The following is an 18055-nucleotide window of genomic DNA, read 5'->3' as shown; positions in this document are numbered from 1 at the left end:
CCTTTATCTCTCCTTCTATTCTAAATGACAGACTTGCTGGATAAAGGATTCTCGGCTGCATATTTTTTCTGTTTAGCACACTGAAGATATCGTGCCAAGCCTTTCTGGCCTGCCAAGTTTCAAAGGAGAGATCAGTCACGAGTCTTATAGGTCTCCCTTTATATGTGAGGGCACGTTTATCCCTTGCTGCTTTCAGAATTTTCTCTTTGTCCTTGTATTTTGCCAGTTTCACTATGATATGTCACGCAGAAGATCGATTCAAGTTACGTCTGAAGGGAGTTCTCTGTGCCTCTTGGATTTCAATGCCTTTTTCCTTCCCCAGTTCAGGGAAGTTCTCAGCTATAATTTCTTCAAGTACCCCTTCAGCACCTTTCCCTCTCTCTTCCTCCTCTGGGATACCAATTATGCGTATATTATTTCTTTTTAGTGTATCACTTAGTTCTCTAATTTTTCCCTCATACTCCTGGATTTTTTTATCTCTCTTTCTCTCAGCTTCCTCTTTTTCCATAACTTTATCTTCTAGTTCACCTATTCTCTCCTCTGCCTCTTCAATCCGAGCTGTCGTCATTTCCATATTGTTTTGCATTTCGTTTAAAGCGCTTTTCAGCTCCTCGTGACTGTTCCTTAGTCCCTTGATCTCTGTGGCAAGAGATTCTCTGCTGTCCTGTATACTGTTTTCAAGCCCAGCGATTAATTTTATGACTATTATTCTAAATTCACTTTCTGTTATATTATTTAAATCCTTTTTGATCAGTTCATTAGCTGTTGTTATTTCCTGGAGATTCTTCTGAGGGGAATTCTTCTGTTTGGTCATTTTGGATAGTCCCTAGAGTGGTGAGGACCTGCAGGGCACTTCCCCTGTGCTGTGGTGCATAACTGGAGTTGGTGGGCGGGCCGCAGTCCGACCTGATGTCTGCCCGCAGCCCACCCCTGGGGCCACAGTCAGACTGGTGTGTGCCTTCTCTTCCCCTCTCCTAGGGGCGGGATTCACTGTGGGGTGGTGTGGCCCGTCTGGGCTACTTGCACACTGCCAGGCTTGTGGTGCTGGGGATCTGGCGTATTAGCTGGGGTGGGTAGGCAAGGTGCACGGGGGCAGGAGGGGCAGGCTTAGCTCGCTTCTCCTTAGGTGATCCACTTCAGGAGGGGCCCTGTGGCAGCCGGAGGGAGTCAGATCCGCTGCCGGAGGTTTGGCTCCGCAGAAGCACAGAGTTGGGTGTTTGCGCGGAGCGAGCAAGTTCCCTGGCAGGAACTGGTTCTCTTTGGGATTTTGGCTGGAGGATGGGTGAGGGAGATGGCGCTGGTGAGCGCCTTTGTTCCCCACCAAGCTGAGCTCTGCCGTCCGGGTGCTCAGCAGCTCTCCCTCCCTTTGTCCTGTAGCCTTCCGGCTTTCTGAGCAGAGCTGTTAACTTATGACCTCCCAGCGCTAAGTCGCGCTTGCTGTCGGAACACAGTCCGTCCGGCCCCTCCGCTTTTGCCAGCCAGACTCGGGGGCTCTGCTTGGCCAGCGAGCCGCCCCTCCACCCCAGCTCCCTCCCGCCAGTCCGTGGAGCGCGCACCGCCTCGCCGCCCTTCCTACCCTCTTCCGTGGGCCTCTCGTCTGCGCTTGGCTTTGGAGACTCTGTTCTGCTAATCCTCTGGCGGTTTTCTGGGTTCTTTAGGAAGGTGTAGGTGGAATCTAAGTGATCAGCAGGATGTGCGGTGAGCCCAGCGTCCTCCTACGCCGCCATCTTCCTGGTTTCTCTGTTCTTAGTTTTCAAGAGTCTCTTATGCTTTGGCTCTCTCCTCTTTTTTTTACTTTCTCTACCTCTTTTTTTTACTCTACCTCTTTTTTTTACTTCCCCTCCCCCATGGGTTTCTGTTAAGTTTCTCAGGATCCACATAAGAGTGAAAACATATGGTATCTGTCTTTCTCTGTATGGTTTATTTCACTTACCATCACACTCTCCAGTTCCATCCACGTTGCTACAAAGGGCCAGATTTCATTCTTTCTCACTGGTGTGCACATTTTCTTAAGCATCAATTCTCTGATACAGATTTGTGAGATAGGACAATGAGATAGGGAGATTTTAATTCTATTTTTAATTCCTCTTGAGTTAATAGTTGCTTTTGTAGGAAAAATGCTTTGAGCACGCTTATGCAAATGAGTCCCTTAGACTTTAAGTCAATTGCTTCTTGTGGAGCAATGTGGAGTACGTGGGGAACAGCCTACGTAGCAAAATTAAACATAGACGCTGCACAGCTACTTCGTTCTCACCCTCATGGTGAATTCCATTGACAGTCTCCCAACCAAATTTCCATACAATTCTTAATGCTTCTTCATTCCTCCATGAACTGAGGAAAAGACAATATACCTCTTGCTTCCTGAACCTGGAGAGGTGTAATCTGGGTCACAAGTCTCATGGGTTTATTCTTTCTTCCTCTCTGTTTTCTTTCCCCTAGAAGAAGACAGAGTGTTCTCAGCTTCTATTATCTGGACATCTACTATATAAAATTCTATTGTACAGCAAGGGAGCCCTGGGCTTTGTCGTGGAAATTGGACAACTGATAGAGTATAGGCAATCCCTTGTAAAGAAACACCAACACCCTGGATTACAAGGCTGTCATGTTTTCACAAATCCCCCCCCCCTCTTTTTTTTAGTCTAGAAGCTGTTTCTTCAGGTTTTTCTCTATACTGTGTGGAGGATTAGCATGTATCAGAGCCATCAGGAAGTCTTGTTAAAGTACAAAGCCCGATTCAGTAGGCTCGGAGTGGAGCTTGAGAATCTGCATTCCCTACAGGTTGTGTTGTTCACAGGTGTTGCCCATGCTGCTCCTCTGGAACCATACCTTCAGAGTGACCGCCCAGTCGCAAATAATCTCACATTTGAAAGGGACAAAGTCATTTCAATCATATTCAAGGCATTTCCCTTGTTCCAAATGTTACCAGCTAGATTCAGGATACCGAAGACTCCTGTTCTCCAAGATTCTCAAGTATACATGCAAAGAACTAAATCAAATAAGCCAAAATACCAGATTTCTATCCAAAATCTAGGACTCCTTAATAAAGAGGGAGTGGAGACCAGAGCAGGGGCCAAAACCCAAAGTTGGAAAACTTTATTCTTCTCCCTAAATGGAACAGAGCTAGTCGCACACCCTGGGGCCATCTGACAACCAGATTTACTGTCCAAGAAGGTGACTCAGCTGGGACCTGCCAGAAAGAATTTCTTTGGTGTGTATACAGAATGGAATAAGGGACCAAAAGTGTGGGTCACGTCTGGCCCCAGTAAGCTAAGACGGAGAAAGTACCATCTGTTTCATGTTTTTAAAAAGTAAAACATAATAGGAAAAAGTGGTCTACTGAACTATCCTAAAATTCTCACATTCTGAAACAGATCAATCACTGTCTTTCATGAGATCATTTATGAAGGGCTCGCAGCAGAGTTTCTGCTTCCCTGGGGTGAAGGTGGAGGGATGAGCACTTTTTCCTCTGAGCCAGAGAGAGGAGAGTCACCTCTTGTATCCTTCTCTGTGTCTTTCAAAAAAATGCTAATGAGGTGCCTGGGTGGCTCAGTTGGTCAAACATCTGACTATTGGTTTCCTTTGCCTGAGGTCATGATCTCATGGTTTCCTGAGTTGGAGCCCTGAGTAGGGGTTCATGCTGACAGTGGAAGGCCTGCTTGGGATTCTGTCTCTCCTTCTCTCTCTGCCCCTCCCCCTTTGTCCTATCTCGAGTTCTCCCAAAATAATAAATAAACTTTAGGGGAAAAAGGAGGTGTGATTATACCAGGTGGGCTTGACCTAATCAAAAAATATTTAAAAGCAAGAGTTTCTCCCTCTGGAGAGAATATCCATGTTGAATATCTGTATTGAGAAACGCCTATCAAGGGAGGCAGCCAGGGTGACCCTCTGGGAGGAAGAACTCAGTCCTACAACCACAAGCAACTCAATGCTGCCAACAACTTGAATGAATTTGGAAAAAGACCCTGAACTCCACAGAGGACACCACTGAGCGGCTGACTCCTTGACTGAAGCTTCAAGCAACTCTGAACACAGGACCCAGTCAGGCCTTGCCTAGACTCCAGACCCCCAGAGACGGAGCCAATAAGCGTATGTTGTTTCAAGTTGCTAAGTTGGAGGTCATTTGTTAGGCACCGATAAAAAAGTGATGCACTTGTTATCTTTATAGTGAGTTTCTTTTAAATAGCATGTGGTTGGCCTTGCTTTTTAATCCAGTCCTACAGTCCCTGCTTTTTATTCCGGGGTGTTTAGACCATTTATCACAGTCTACATGGAAGTACTATTAGACCACTTCACATGTCGTTTAAGGAACTTACACTAGTGTACTTAACAATTTCTCCCTCCCTGGTGTTGTCATGCCTGACTTTCACATGCATTGTAGGTCCCTCAATACACTATTACTATTTTTGTTTTAGACAATTATCTTTTAGAGCTATAAAATGTAAGCTACAAAATGTCTTTTGTATTATCTTCTTTTTGCCATTTCTGGAGCTTTTTATTTCTTTAGGTAAATGCAAATTTCTGTCTCGTATCACCTTCATTCCTTGTGGATGAGGAACTTCCTCCAATATCTGTTGTAGCACAGGTAAGTCAACAGTGATTCCGCTCAGCTTCTGTGAGGCAGCCTTTAGCTCACTTTTATATTTGAAAACTATTTTTATTGCTTAGAGAATTCTGGGCTGACACTTTTGTTCTTTCAGTAATATAAAGATGTCACTCAATTGTCTTCCGGATTGCAAGCTCTGACAAGGAATCATCTGTAATTACAATCTTTATTCCTCTAATATAATGTGCCTTTTACACCCCAGTTATTTTTAAGTCTTCCTCTTTATCTTTGGTTTTTAGCAGTTTCAGTATGAAGTGCCTAGATTTTTATTTGTTTGTTTCTGTATTTATCCCGCTCAAGCTTCTCTGGGACTCTTGGATCTGTGTCTTGGTGTCTTCCCTTGTTTTTCGAAATGTCTGAACCATTATCTCTTCAAGTGTTTCTTCTGTTCATTTTCTTTTTTTCTCCTTCTGGTACTTCAGATACATGTGTGTTAACCTGTTTGATATGCTTTGCAGCTCCCGGATACTCTATTCCCTTTTTCTTTTTCTCACTCATTTTTAACTTTTGTTTTCATTTGAAGAATTTCTATTCTCTCTTCTTCAAATTCACTGACTCATGTTGAGTCAACTGTGTTGATTGATGTACCTGCTAGGGAACACTTCATCTCTGATAGTGCTTTTGACTTTTACCACGTATGTTTGATTCTTATGGTTTTCATCTGTCTGTTGAAATTTCCCCATCTTTTATTTCATGTTGTCCATTTTTTATTCAGTCCTTGTTGTTATTTTAAAATCCCTGTTCAGTTTCTGGACTTTTTGTGAGTCTACCCTGTTGATTGTGTTTTATTTTTGTTCTCCTGCTTTTAAAACAAGTTTCATAATTTTATTAAATTGTAGACATAGGAGGATAGGAGCAAATGAAATAAAAAATATTGATGCCTAGATACAGAATCCCTTGTCCTCCATCAGGCTGTTAGGGTGGGATTTGAGTCAGCCCACAGGGAGTTGGACTGGTTGGGATTGTTGCTACAATTATCGATGGAGCAGCTAAGGCCCCATATTTCTCTAGGGTGCCTTGAGCTTAGTGTGGGCACTCAGATGCCATGTGGTTTTACTCAGTGTTCTCATCCCGTTTACCTTCAGCTTCCAGTCATCCCTACACACTCTGCTTCCCTGAGTCTCTCCAGGCCCGTGATGGATGGCTGGTGCTTATCAATCATTGCTCCTATGGCGTGTGGGGGCAGGGCAGCACATATGTCTGTTGTCCTGGTCCAGCCTGAGTCTTAAGCATGGCCTGTGCACCTGGGCCTGGGGATGTGGACTTTCTCAGTAGGTCTGACTGTACTAGGGTTCTCAAGGAAACAGAAACAGGTGGAAAGATATCAATATCTATACCTACCTATCTCTATCTATCTCTCTATCTCTCTATCTCTCTATCTATCTATGGATGTAGACATATATCTATAGATATTGGTATCTTTCCACATTTGCACTTTGTAACTGGCATGTAATCATATCCGACCTTATACTTCAACTAGCTCCCAGGAATATACACACAATAATGTGCAGTATTTATTATTGTGAATAATACCTGTGGAGTATGTATGAGTGTGAAATGTATCTGTTTATGAAATCTTTTTTTTTTAATTCATGAGTATTTACTATTACGAAAAGTTTCCTCTTGGATTTGATGATTCTGTATCACAGTTTTATGGAATTTAATCTACAAAGTGGTTTCATCATATTATTTCATCATACACGAAAGCTATCAAGATGAACATTAATGTGATCATGTCAATAAAGAAACGGAACCCATTTCGGCCCCACCTCTTGGAGCAGGTGCATAGGGATGGCTCTGAGACAGACACAAGTGCGGGGCCACGTGCTACACCCTGCTCTCTCCGCTACTCCTTCTAACACGCCCTCGCGATGTCCCAAGTAGGGCTTTTTAACCGTGGATATCGAAGCTGTCTTTTGATTCAAGCATATATTTCCGTATGGGAATTTAAAAGCCATAATACTTATATTTATTTTAAATCCCATTTCTATATGCAAACAAGACAGAAACAAACAACAATTGGAGGGAGTGTGTGGACACATGTGCATGAGACAAGAGAAATGAAAGAATGATGGGTTAAAGTCAGCCCCACAGTGCGTGCTCGTGAAACGCGGCCCTGGAGGCAGAGCTGGGGACAGCGGCCGTCCCCCATACCCGCCATCCTCCCTGCTGCCCTGCGGGTTCCCGAGTTGCTGGGTTACCAAAGGGATCCCGCATGGCTCAGAGCCCCCATGTGAGCCCCGCAGGGCTGCTGAGGACCCTAAAGTCGGAGATTAATGGCGGACTTCCGCCCAGCGGCACTTCACCGAGCCCAGCTCACTGCAAGGGCCACCAGAGCCCTCAGACCTCCTGACCCAGCTCACCACAACCCCGAAGTCCAACGTGCCACCCCCACTCTGGCGCCCCAGGAACTAGTGGCATGGCGGGCCCTTCTAATCCAGGTGGAACTGGGATGGCCCTAGGGGTCCCCCACCTTCTCCACGTGGAGCTGCCCCCCACTTCCCGCCAACACCACCTTCCTTCCAACCCCTGAACCCTGGGCCAGGTGAGTAGGTGCCTCCTGTTGCATCCACACCTCCGGACTAGAGCATGGCTGATTTGAAGAGAGGAGCCAACTTCCTTGAAAGTGTTTTGTCACATTCTGACAGAGCAATAAGGAAACCCTATGGGTTGGTTACACAACCCAAGGATGTCATCTGATTTTCTAATGATGTGGTAGTCAAGCACTTTCATGGGCTGGCCTTCCCCCATTAAACTCCATGGGACCACCATAGCAGTGGAATGTCGGGGTCTGAGGCTTTCCACCAGTGCACCTGTGGCTCCCTCTTTCTCCATTGTGTGAGACGACCTCTGGGTTTTGTTTTCTTCTGTTTTGTTTGTTTGTTTTGCTTTTTTGCATAGTAATCCATTTGAGAAGCACAATGAAGACATTCCCCAAATTTCGACTTCACTTTGGAAAGACATCAGCCATAATAAATGCTAGAAACTTGGGAACTGTGTTATTTTCAGTATAGTTATTTCTCTTGTTTGGCAGTAAATTATTGTAAAGGAAATAAACCGATGTTTCAGAAGTAAACATTAATATGTATGACCCTGACATCACTTTCACCGGTGATAATAAAACATCCAAGGGTCACAAAGGGCCAGATCTAGCCGGGTATGAGAGCTAGGACAGTATTAAGGAGGGTCAGTGTCTGCTTTGGTTGAATGTTTGTGTCCCCCCACAGGTTTCATATATTGAAAATTTCGTGCCCAAGAGGATGGTTTTAGGAGCTGGGGCCTTTGGAAGGTGAGTCAGTCAAGAGGGTAGATCCCATATGAGTGAGAATTGTGCCCTTCTACAAGAGGCCGCAGAAAGCTGACTCATCCCTTCCACCATGTGAGGACACAGCCAGAAGTCAGCAGTCTGCAACCCAGAGAGGTCTCTCACCAGATCCTGACTGAAATCACATCTCCATCTTGGACCTCCAACCTCTAGAACCATGGGGAAAATTCTTCTTCTATTTATAAGTGGCCCAGTCTGTGCTTTTTTTAATTTTATTTTTTATTTTTTAATATGAAATTTATTGTCAAATTGGTTTCCATACAACACCTGGTGCTCATCCCAACATGTGCCCTCCACAATGCCCATCTCCCCCTGCGTCCCTCCCACGCCACATCAACCCTCAGTTTATTGTCAGTTTTTAAGAGTCTCTATTGGTTTGGCTCCCTCCGTCTCTAACGGTTTTTTTTCCCTTCCCCTCCCCATGGTCTTCTGTTAAGTTTCTCAGGATCCAGATAAGAGTGAAAACATATGGTATCTATCTTTCTCTGTAGGACTTATTTCACTTAGCATAACACTCTCCAGTGCCATCCGCGTTGCTACAAAATGCCATATTTCATTCTTTCTCATTGCCAAGTAGTATTCCATTGTGTATATGAGACACAATTTCTTTATCCATTCATCAGCTGATGGACATTTAGGCTCTTTCCATAATTTGGCTATTGTTGAAAGTGCTGGTATAAACATTGGGGTACAAGTGCCGCTATGCATCAGCACTCCTGTACCCCTTGGGTAAATTCCTAGCAGTGCTATTGGGGGTCATAGGGTAGTTCTATTTTTAATTTTTTGAGGAACCTCCACAGTTTTCCGGAGCAGCTGCACCAGTTTACGTTCCCACCAACAGTGCAAGAGGGGTCCTGTTTCTCCACATCCTCTCCAGCATCTATAGCCTCCTGATTTGTTCATTTTAGCCATTCTGACTGGCGTGAGGTGGTATCTCAGGGTGGTTTTGATCTGTATTTCCCTGATGAGGAGTGATGTTGAGCATCTTTTCATGTGCCTGTTGGCCATCTGGATGTCTTCTTTAGAGAAGTGTCTGTTCATGTTTCCTCCCCATTTCTTCACTGGATTATTTGTTTTTCAGGTGTGGAGTTTGGTGAGTTCTTTATAGATATTGGATACTAGCCATTTGTCTCATATGTCATTTGCAAACATCGTTTCCCATTCTGTTGGTTGCCTTTTAGTTTTGTTGCTTGTTTCCTTTGCAGTGCAGAAGCTTTTTATCTTCATGAGGCCCCAAAAGTTCATTTTTGCTTTTAATTCCCTTGCCTTTGGAGATGTGTCATGTAAGAAATTGCTGCGGCTGAGGTCAGAGAGGTTATTTCCTGCTTTCTCCTCTAGGGTTTTGATGGTTTCCTGTCTCACATTCCGGTCATTTATCCATTTTGAGTTTATTTTTGTGAATGGTGTACGAAAGTGGTCTCGTTTCATTCATCTGCATGTTGCTGTCCAGTTCTCCCAGCATCATTTGTTAAAGAGACTTTTTTCCATTGGATATTCTTTCCTGCTTTGTCAAAGATTAGTTGGCTATACTTTTGTGGCTCCAATTCTGGAGTCTCTATTTTATTCCATTGGTCTATGTGTCTATTTTTGGGTCAATACCATGCGGTCTTGGTGATTACAGCTTTGTAGTAGAGGCTAAAGTCTGGGATTGTGATGCCTCCCGCTTTGGTCTTCTTCTTCAATATTACTTTGGCTATTCAGGGTCTTTTGTGGTTCCATACACATTTTAGGATTGTTTGTTCTAGCTTTGAGAAGAATGCTGGTGCAATTTTGATTGGGATTGCATTGAATGTGTAGGTAGCCTTGGGTAGTAATGACATTTTAACAATATTCATTCTTCCAATCCATGAGCATGGAATGCTTTTCCATTTCTTTGTATCTTCTTCAATTTCCTTCATAAGCTTTTTGTAGTTTTCAGCATCCAGATCTTACGTCTTTGGTTGGGATTATTCCTAGGTATTTTATGCTTCTTGGTGCAATTGTGAATGGGATCAGTTTCTTTATTTGTCTTTCTGTGGCTCCATTATTGGTGTATAAGAATGCAACTGATTTGTGTACATTGATTTTATATCCTGAGACTTTGCTGAATTCATGTATCAGTGCTAGCAGATTTTTGGTGGAATCTATCAGGTTTTCCATGTATAATATCATGTCATCTGTAAAAAGCGAAAGCTTGACTTCATCTTTGCCAGTTTTTATGCCTTTGATTTCCTTTTGTTGTCTGATTGCTGATGCTAGAACTTCCAACACCATGGTAAACACAGCGGTGAGTGTGGATATCCCTGTCGTGATACTGATCTCAAACCCTCAGAAATACAAGCAATTCTCAGGGAATACCATGAAAAATTATATGCCAACAAATTGGACAACCTGGAAGAAATGGACAAATTCCTAAGCACCCACACACTTCCAAAACTCAAACAGGAAGAAATTAAAAATTTGATCAGTTATCAAAAATCTCCCAACAACTAAGAGTCCTGTACCACATGGTTTCCCTGGGGAATTCTACCAGACATTTAAAGCAGACATAATACCTATCCTTCTCAAGCTGTTCCAAAAAATAGAAGGGGAAGGAAAACTTCTAGACTCATCCTACGAAGCCAACGTTACTTTGATTCCTAAACCAGACAGATACCCAGCAAAAAAAAGAGAACTACAGGCCAATATCCCTGATGAATATGGATGCAAAAATTCTCAGTAAGATACTAGTAAATCAAATTCAACAGCATATAAAAAGAATTATTCACCATAATCAAGTGGGATTCATTCCTGGGCAGCAGGACTGCTTCAACATATGCAAATCAATCAGTGTGATACATCACATTAATAAAAGAAAAGAAAAGAACCATGTGATCCTGTCAATCAATGCAGAAAAACCATTTCACAAAATTCAGCATCCTTTCTTAATAAAAACCCTGGAGAAAGTTGGGATAGAAGGAACATAGTTAAACATCATAAAGGCCATTTATGAAAATCCCATAGTTAATATCATCCTCAATGGGGAAAAACTGAGAGCTTTCCCGTTGTTTTTTTTTTAATAGCAACTCAAGCTGACTAAGACAGTGGCTACGTTTTCATAAATGCTCACACACACAAAAATGTTTGCTTCCCTTTGCCATGAATCCACTTTCTACAACACACTACCAGTCATTTCACTATTTTTTCAAGAAAGAAAAATCCATCCAAACTACTAAAATGAATTAAGGACATTTGAAAGTTAACCACATTTATTTGAATAGTGTACATATAGTCAAAAGTGACATCGAAACGCTAAAAGTCAACTTGAGCCTTTGCAAAGTCGATACAGTATCCAAAGCGTCCTGAGTCATTAAGACTCCCAGTCTGAAACTCCAGGCTTCCTTTGAAATTGGTTTTAAGTCTCCCTCAGCGCCTTGTACCCAGCCCCTTTACCCGCCAGGCTCCCCGCGTTTGGAAGGGCAGCGCCTTCAATCTGGGTCTGGGGACTCACCACGGGAAAAGCAGCAGGACAGGTAACAGTTCCCCCCCCAGGAGCTGGAGCGCCCGCCGCCACGCCTGCCGCGGGCCTTCAGCCTGCGCCGCCCCGGCCCCCGCCCCAGACCGCGGGCCGCCAGCCGCGCGGCCACCAGGCGGAGCGTGTCCTCGGGACGCGAGTGGCGCCGGGCCCACGCCAGGCCGTACACGTCGTCGGTGAAGGGCGCGCCGTCGTGCTCCAGCGCCAGCCGCTCCACCAGCGCCAGCAGCTCGCCCACCTGCGCATCGCGCTCGGCGCCCGCCGCCCGGTTGTCCAGGGCGCACACGCGGCCGCCGCACTCGGCCACCAGGGCCCGCAGCGCGCGGTTGTCGGTGGCGCGCACGTAGTCGTGCAGCGAGCCCCCCTCCAGGTCCTCCCGGCGCGTGAAGACGAGCACTGCGCGCGCCAGGACGCCGGCGCCGAACAGCTCGCGGACGCCGCGCGCCGCCTCCTCGTCCTGGGCGGTGAAGCGGCCCAGCTGCGTGACCAGCAGCAGCGCGTGCGGCCCGGGCGCCGAGAGCAGGTAGCAGTTGGCCCGCTCGGTGCAGTCCGGGTCCGCGTGCCGGCCTTGGGCGGTGAAGAGGTCGGGGGTGTCGGTGACCTCCACGCGCCACCCGGCCCAGCTCCGGCTCCCCAGGGCGCAGCTTCTGGTCACCGGGGTGGTCGCGAGCCTGGACGGGAAGAGCCTGTGGCCCAGGATGCTGTTGCCCGTGGCGCTCTTGCCCACTCCGGTCCTGCCGGCCAGGATGAGCCTGAGCCTGCGCTCCTGCGCGACTGGCTGCTGCTGGTCGTCCGGGTCCTGGGAACCTGTGAGGACAGAGTAGGCGTGGGCCGCCGGCTTGAGAGCGCGCGTCCCGCTCCACCAGGGCTCCGGGGTGCCTCCTGAGGGAGGAGGGCAAGGATGCCTCCCGCTTCTGCTTGTCCAACAGGCCTTTCCCAGGCGCTCTGGTTAGAGCTTGTGCGACTCCGGGGGCATCTTTAGCCACCTTTCTTCCATCTTTGGCTCCAGTGCGTGCACCTGCCCCCCAGTCCATGCTCCGGCACCGGGTGCACACTGCTCTGGAGGGTCCCCCTCGATGGTCGCAGGCCATGACTTCAGCTGACATTACCTCTGGTCGTCCGCACCTTGCAGAGCTGCTCCGTGCTCGACGACTTCCCAGGCCTCTGCCAGACTTCTCCCAGGGGCCATCCCAGCGAGGAGATGCGGGAGGGCACAGAAGGCCTGGGAGTGAAGGGCTGTCTGGAGTCCCAGACACCCCGGGTTGGAATCACAGCCCCGCATGTGCCAGCTGTGGAACCTTGGGCGAGTTTAGACTAAGCGTTCAACGTCTTCTGCATAATGGGAGGGGTGACAGAGAGTTGTGTCTCCCAGGGTTGCTCAGAGTATTAGATGACAGGATCTCTTTCCTTCTTCCCTTCCTCCCTTCCCCTCCTCCTCCCTCTTCTCTCTAGTAAACCTGCTTCCAGTAAGACACAGTTAACCCTCCATCCTTGTTCACGGACACAGTCTACCTGGTAAACCGTGTTCCCTCTAGTCCATGATCTCAACCCTCCACATCTTCCGTGGGGATCGAGTAGATGTATTGTCCTCATTGTACCCTTTGGACCCAAGGCACAGTCTGGTCAGGCACTTAATATCCTTCAGTAGGTCAGGGGCAGAGGTCCAGCAAAAATGCAAAGCTGGGGCTCTAGCTGTTTCACCCCAGCATGGGGACATGTCTGGGATTTGTCTCTGCTCAGTCTTTTGTTTTTTTTTTTTTAATGTTTATTTATTTTTGAGAGAGACAGAGACAGAATGAGAGCGGGATGGGACAGAGAGACAGGGAGACGAATCTGAAACAGGCTCCAGGCTCTGAGCTGTCAGCACAGAGCCCAACGTGGGGCTCGAACTCACGAGCTGCGAGATCATGACCTGAGCTGAAGTCAGACGCTCAACCGACTGGGCCACCCAGGTGCCCCAATGTCTCTGTTCAGTCTTGAGTTAGCCCATGGCCTTGGGACCCAGAGCTGACGCCTAGGGGCAAGTACACACTGAGATCAGTTCTTACCGTAGGCATTCTCTTCATCTCTGGCCATCTTGCGTCCTCCCATGCCCACCTGAAAGAATTCCAAACACAACGTGTTAGTTCCTTCGTTCCTTCAATCATTCGTTGGTTTATCGAATAGGTATAACTACCTAAGGTGGCTCAGGCAAGGTCCAAAGAGCTGGTGACATCCCAATGAAAGGTCATGGTTCCTGCCCTGCGCTGAACATCAATCAGAATTTGGGGAAGAAGCCTGGAAGGACCTGGTTGGTATTGGAACCAAACTGTGAGAATCTTTGGTGAGCCTCATTGGTTGAAAATTGGGAAAGATACCTATCTCCCGTGCTGATCTGAAGAACCTGTGTTCTGCTCTCCGAAGACCAAAGAATTCGGTTTGTGTCATTTGTGTAAATATGACCTGTGTGCTGGAGAGATGGGACACTCCCTTCCGGCTCCTGGTGTTCCTGCCCCGAATCTGAGGCCTCTCAAACTAAGCGATGACCCCAAGTCCGGCAGGATTTACTACAGCTAGCCACTCAGCGATGGAGTCTGCTTGATCTCACGAGGACCTGGTCACAAGGGCGCAGCTCTGCTCTGTCTGCTTCGCCAGCCCTGTGTGCCACTCACTCCCCTTCTGGGTCAGCTGCTCCGCAGAGGACAGGTTTCAGGGCCTTTCCAGCCCACCTGTGCGCTCACCCCCATGACCACTCCTTCTCTCCCACGTTTCTGTCTGAGTCCTGTCTGTGCTCCGCCATCCATTTCAAATGCTACCTCTTCATGGCAACACCTGGCTACTGTGGGTGACCGTGCTGTGTCCCATGGGCAACACACAAGGACAAGCAAAGGGAAGGGTTGATTGATAACTTGTCTCTGACCCGTTAGATGACAGGTTTGTCTTCTGCGTAGCGCCCCTTTTGGACTCCCCAAAGGCCTTGGTAAAGTTGATCCCACAGGCCTCAGGTGAGTAGTGATCTTCTGTGTAAAAATTAGTTAACTCCCATAACTGCCTGCACAGCAGAACTGAAGAAACGGCCAGAAGATTCAGTGCAAAGAACAAGAATTTAGCTAAAGCAAGAAGTCCTTATCGATGACGGAACTGACCAAGTGTGCTCTAGGAAATCCACTGGACTCCTGGCCCCTATGGGACTTCCCAAAGGTTTGCAATGTTTTGGGATGGGATTTGAAAAATTATTCCAGAGTTTCTGAGAGCTGACATCTGGGGTTTAGAGGCTTGGAGTCATTGACTGATGTAGAACATGGAGACTCCTAGCATCATAAATGTCATTGGATATTATGTATTCCCCAGCTTCCTGAACCTGCTGCCTTTTGGAGGTATCTATGGGAGTCTTTAAAATATATATTTGACATTTTGTTTCATAGATGTGTACTTTAATAAGAAAAAAAGCGGTGCCTTTGTGGCTCAGTCTAAGTCTCTGACTCTTAACTTTGGTTTAGCTCATGATCTCATGGTTTGTTGGTTTGAGCCTCTCATCAGGCTCTGTGCTGATAGCACAGAGCCTCCTTCGGATTCTCTCTCTTTCTTCTTCATGTGTGCCTCCCCTGCTCACATGTCTGTCTCAAAAACAAAGAAACAAAGAAACAAACAAATAAATAAATAATAAACTTAAAAAACGGTATCTCTCCCCCTCCTCCTGAGGGATTTCTTTTTTAAAAAAATGTTTTGTTTTTTTTTTTTTTTACTGTTTACTTATTTTCTTGAGAGACGGTGAGACAGAGCACGAGCAGGGAAGGGTCAGAGAGAGAGGGAGACGAAGAATCCAAAGCAGGCTCCAGGCATTGAACTGACAGCACAGAATCCATCCCAGGGCTCAAAGCTTAATGGACCAAGCCACCGAGGCACCCTCCCCAACCCCCTGAGTGATTCTAATGCATTGGGTCCCTGGTCTGTGTTTGTGAGCCATTCATCCTGTCCAAGTCCTTCATTTATAGCCAGTGTGTGGGGATGAAGCTGGCTCCCAGCGCACAGAGCCCTGGGCAGCCAGGGCAGGGGAAGGGATGTGCAAGGACACACAAGCACGTGTACTGCAGAGGTCTGAAGACCATGTTCATAACTCTTGCTGGCTCCTGCAAGTCCCTGGGGGTGCACAGGGCTGAGGAGGTGGAGGGTGTGAGTGGGGTTCGGCTCACAGACACGATTTCCACTCTGCGATGTGTTCTGAGGTTAGACTCACTTGTTTCTCCTCAGAAATGTCTCTCTCCTTGGCTGCACATGCCCTCAGAGGGAGTGTCTGCAGCCTTCTCCAGCGTGCTCAGCCCTGGCAGTGCTTCTAGCAAACACCTTTCTGACCAGGCGAGGAGCAGGGCAGGACGAAGTACGTAGTCCCAAGTAAAAGTGTGCGCACTCCACGGCTGGAGAAGATGCTTACCATTTCTTCTTCACTTGCTTGTTCTGAAACTCAGAGCTCCCTGAAAAGCCTGCAAGGGTGAAGTTATTCTTTCTAGATCCCGCTCCCCTTCCTGGGAGGGAGTAGAATGCAGGAGCCCACTCAGTGAGCTGCAACCAGGCCCTGAATTCCTTAGAGCCCCCCTAACCCCGCCCCCCTTTGTCCACTCCCCGCCCTGCCCCAGGTGGCTCCCTTCCTCACCGTTTGTGCTCACCTTCCAGCAGAAGTGGTGACAGGCTCTGCTGTTGGCTGCAGAAACCCGCGACCTGGTGCTGTGCCTTGGGTTGTGAGTACAGAGGCTGTTCCTGCCAGCACAGCACAGGGAGGAAGTCTCAGAGCCCAGGGAGGGAGGGCCCAGTGGTGCCGATTTAAAGGGACAGGACATGGGCCAGGTGGGCCAGTGAGTGGTGCCTTTGCGTTCTTTTCACTGCGCAACACACCCCCTGTTTGGGACTGTGCTGATCCTTTCCGAAGGTCTCTGTGGCACCACATCTTGTTCCCGGGAGGGGCTGTAATCTCAGTGAAGGGCAGTTTAGATTTCTGAGGCCTGTTCTCAGTTTTGGCCTCTGCCCAGTACTCTTATGTCCAGTTGCCTTTTGCTTTTTGGGTGTTTTCCTAGAAAATGGCCCCTTGAGAGTCTCCTTCCCCAGGAATCAGGGAGGAATCCTTGACTGGACATCAGTGTGGACAAGGCCACCAAATGGTCCTCTCTGCCATCTCCTCATTCCTAAAGAAAAAGAGGTCTTTTCAGCTATTAAAGGTCAGACAGCAGGAAGAGGATGGAATTTTCATAGGACTTAGTCTAGCCTCAAGTTGGTATCTCTGACCCAAGTGTCTGTTTCTCCTCTCAGGAGGTCATGAGAGAGGAAAATAGCCGTGAGTAAAATAGCCAGACTTTGTGTGGAGAGAAGGCTACAACAGTGTATGGTGCTATGTGCCCTGGACCTGGTTTGTTCTGGAATCAACTCTGCGATCTTGCCTAACTCACTTACAGTTTCTGGAGTCACCTCTCCCCGTGTGTAGTGAGGGCTTTCACTTAACCTGAACCTAATACTCTGGGGCCTGATTTTTAGCCAGTCTTGCCAGTTCATTTGCTGTAGTGAAGATACCTAACCCATGGCCCTCCACCTTATCCCCCCACACCCTATCCAGCTTTATTGAGATATAATTGAAATGTAACACTGTAATTTGAAAGGGTGCAATGTGTTGATTTGATACACTCTATATTGCAAAATTATTGCCACCATAATATTATTAGGTAACACCTGCATCACATCACACATTTACCATTACTCTTTTTTTGAGTGAGAACATTTAAGATCATCTACTCTCTTAGTAACACTTAAGGTATGATACAGTGGTAATGAGCTATAGTCACTGTGCTGCACGTTAGATCCCCACAACTTAATCATCTTATAACTGGAACTTTGTACTCTTTGACCAATGTCTCCCCATCCCTCCATCCCCCAGCCCCTGGTCACCACTGTTCTACTCTCCATTTCTATCAGTTTGGCTTTTTAAAATTCCACATAAGGGTGATATCATACAGTATTTGTTTTTCTCTGTTCGACCTGTTTCGCTTACGATAATGCCCTCAAGTTCGACCCTGTTGTTGCAAATGACAAGATGTTCCTCTTTCTTTTCAGAGAACTATATATATATATATATATATATATATATATATACCCATAGTTGGACCCTTAGGTTGCTTCCACATCTTGGGTATTGTGAGCAATGCTGCAGGGAGCTTGTGAGTGCAGATCTTTCTTTGAGATCTTGCTTTCATTTCTTTTGGATAAATACCCAGAAGTGGGATTGCCGGATCAAATGTAATGCTACGTATAATTTTTGGAGGACCATCCATACTGTTTTCCACAGTGGCTGCACCAACTTGCATCCCATGCACAGTGCACAAGGCTTCCCTTTTCTCCACATCCTCCCCAACACTTGTTACTTCCTGTCTTCTTGATGATAGCCATTCTAACAGGTGTGAGGGGATACCTCATTGTGGTTTTGATTTGCGATTCCCCTGATGATGGTGATACTGAGCACATATCCATGCACCTCTGTGCCACCTGTGTGTCCTCTTTGGGAAAATGCCTGTTTACTTCCTCTGTCCTTTTTAAATAAATTGCTCGGGTTTTGCTATTAATTATGTGAGTTCTGTATGTATTTTGGATATTAACCCTTTATCAAATATACGAT

General features: G+C 46.8%; 2 protein-coding genes across 2 annotated transcripts in view; one reads left to right on the top strand and one right to left on the bottom strand.

Annotated features, from left to right (window-relative positions):
- Nucleotides 1–18055, top strand: part of LOC131508756 (GTPase IMAP family member 7-like) — a 65388-nt gene that overhangs the window by 26258 nt on the left and 21075 nt on the right. The gene's annotated exons all lie outside the window — the stretch shown is intronic.
- On the bottom strand, nucleotides 11136–16242 carry LOC131508749 (GTPase IMAP family member 1-like). The gene is given in 4 exon segments (XM_058723850.1): nucleotides 11136–11470; nucleotides 11473–12228; nucleotides 13470–13518; nucleotides 16065–16242. Coding segments are annotated over 4 exon segments (1053 nt in total). The 5' UTR covers nucleotides 16236–16242; the 3' UTR covers nucleotides 11136–11393.

The sequence above is a fragment of the Neofelis nebulosa genome, chromosome 4 (assembly GCF_028018385.1).
Source record: "Neofelis nebulosa isolate mNeoNeb1 chromosome 4, mNeoNeb1.pri, whole genome shotgun sequence".
Taxonomy (NCBI): Eukaryota; Metazoa; Chordata; class Mammalia; order Carnivora; family Felidae; genus Neofelis; species Neofelis nebulosa.
This window is presented reverse-complemented; position numbering and strand designations above follow the sequence as displayed.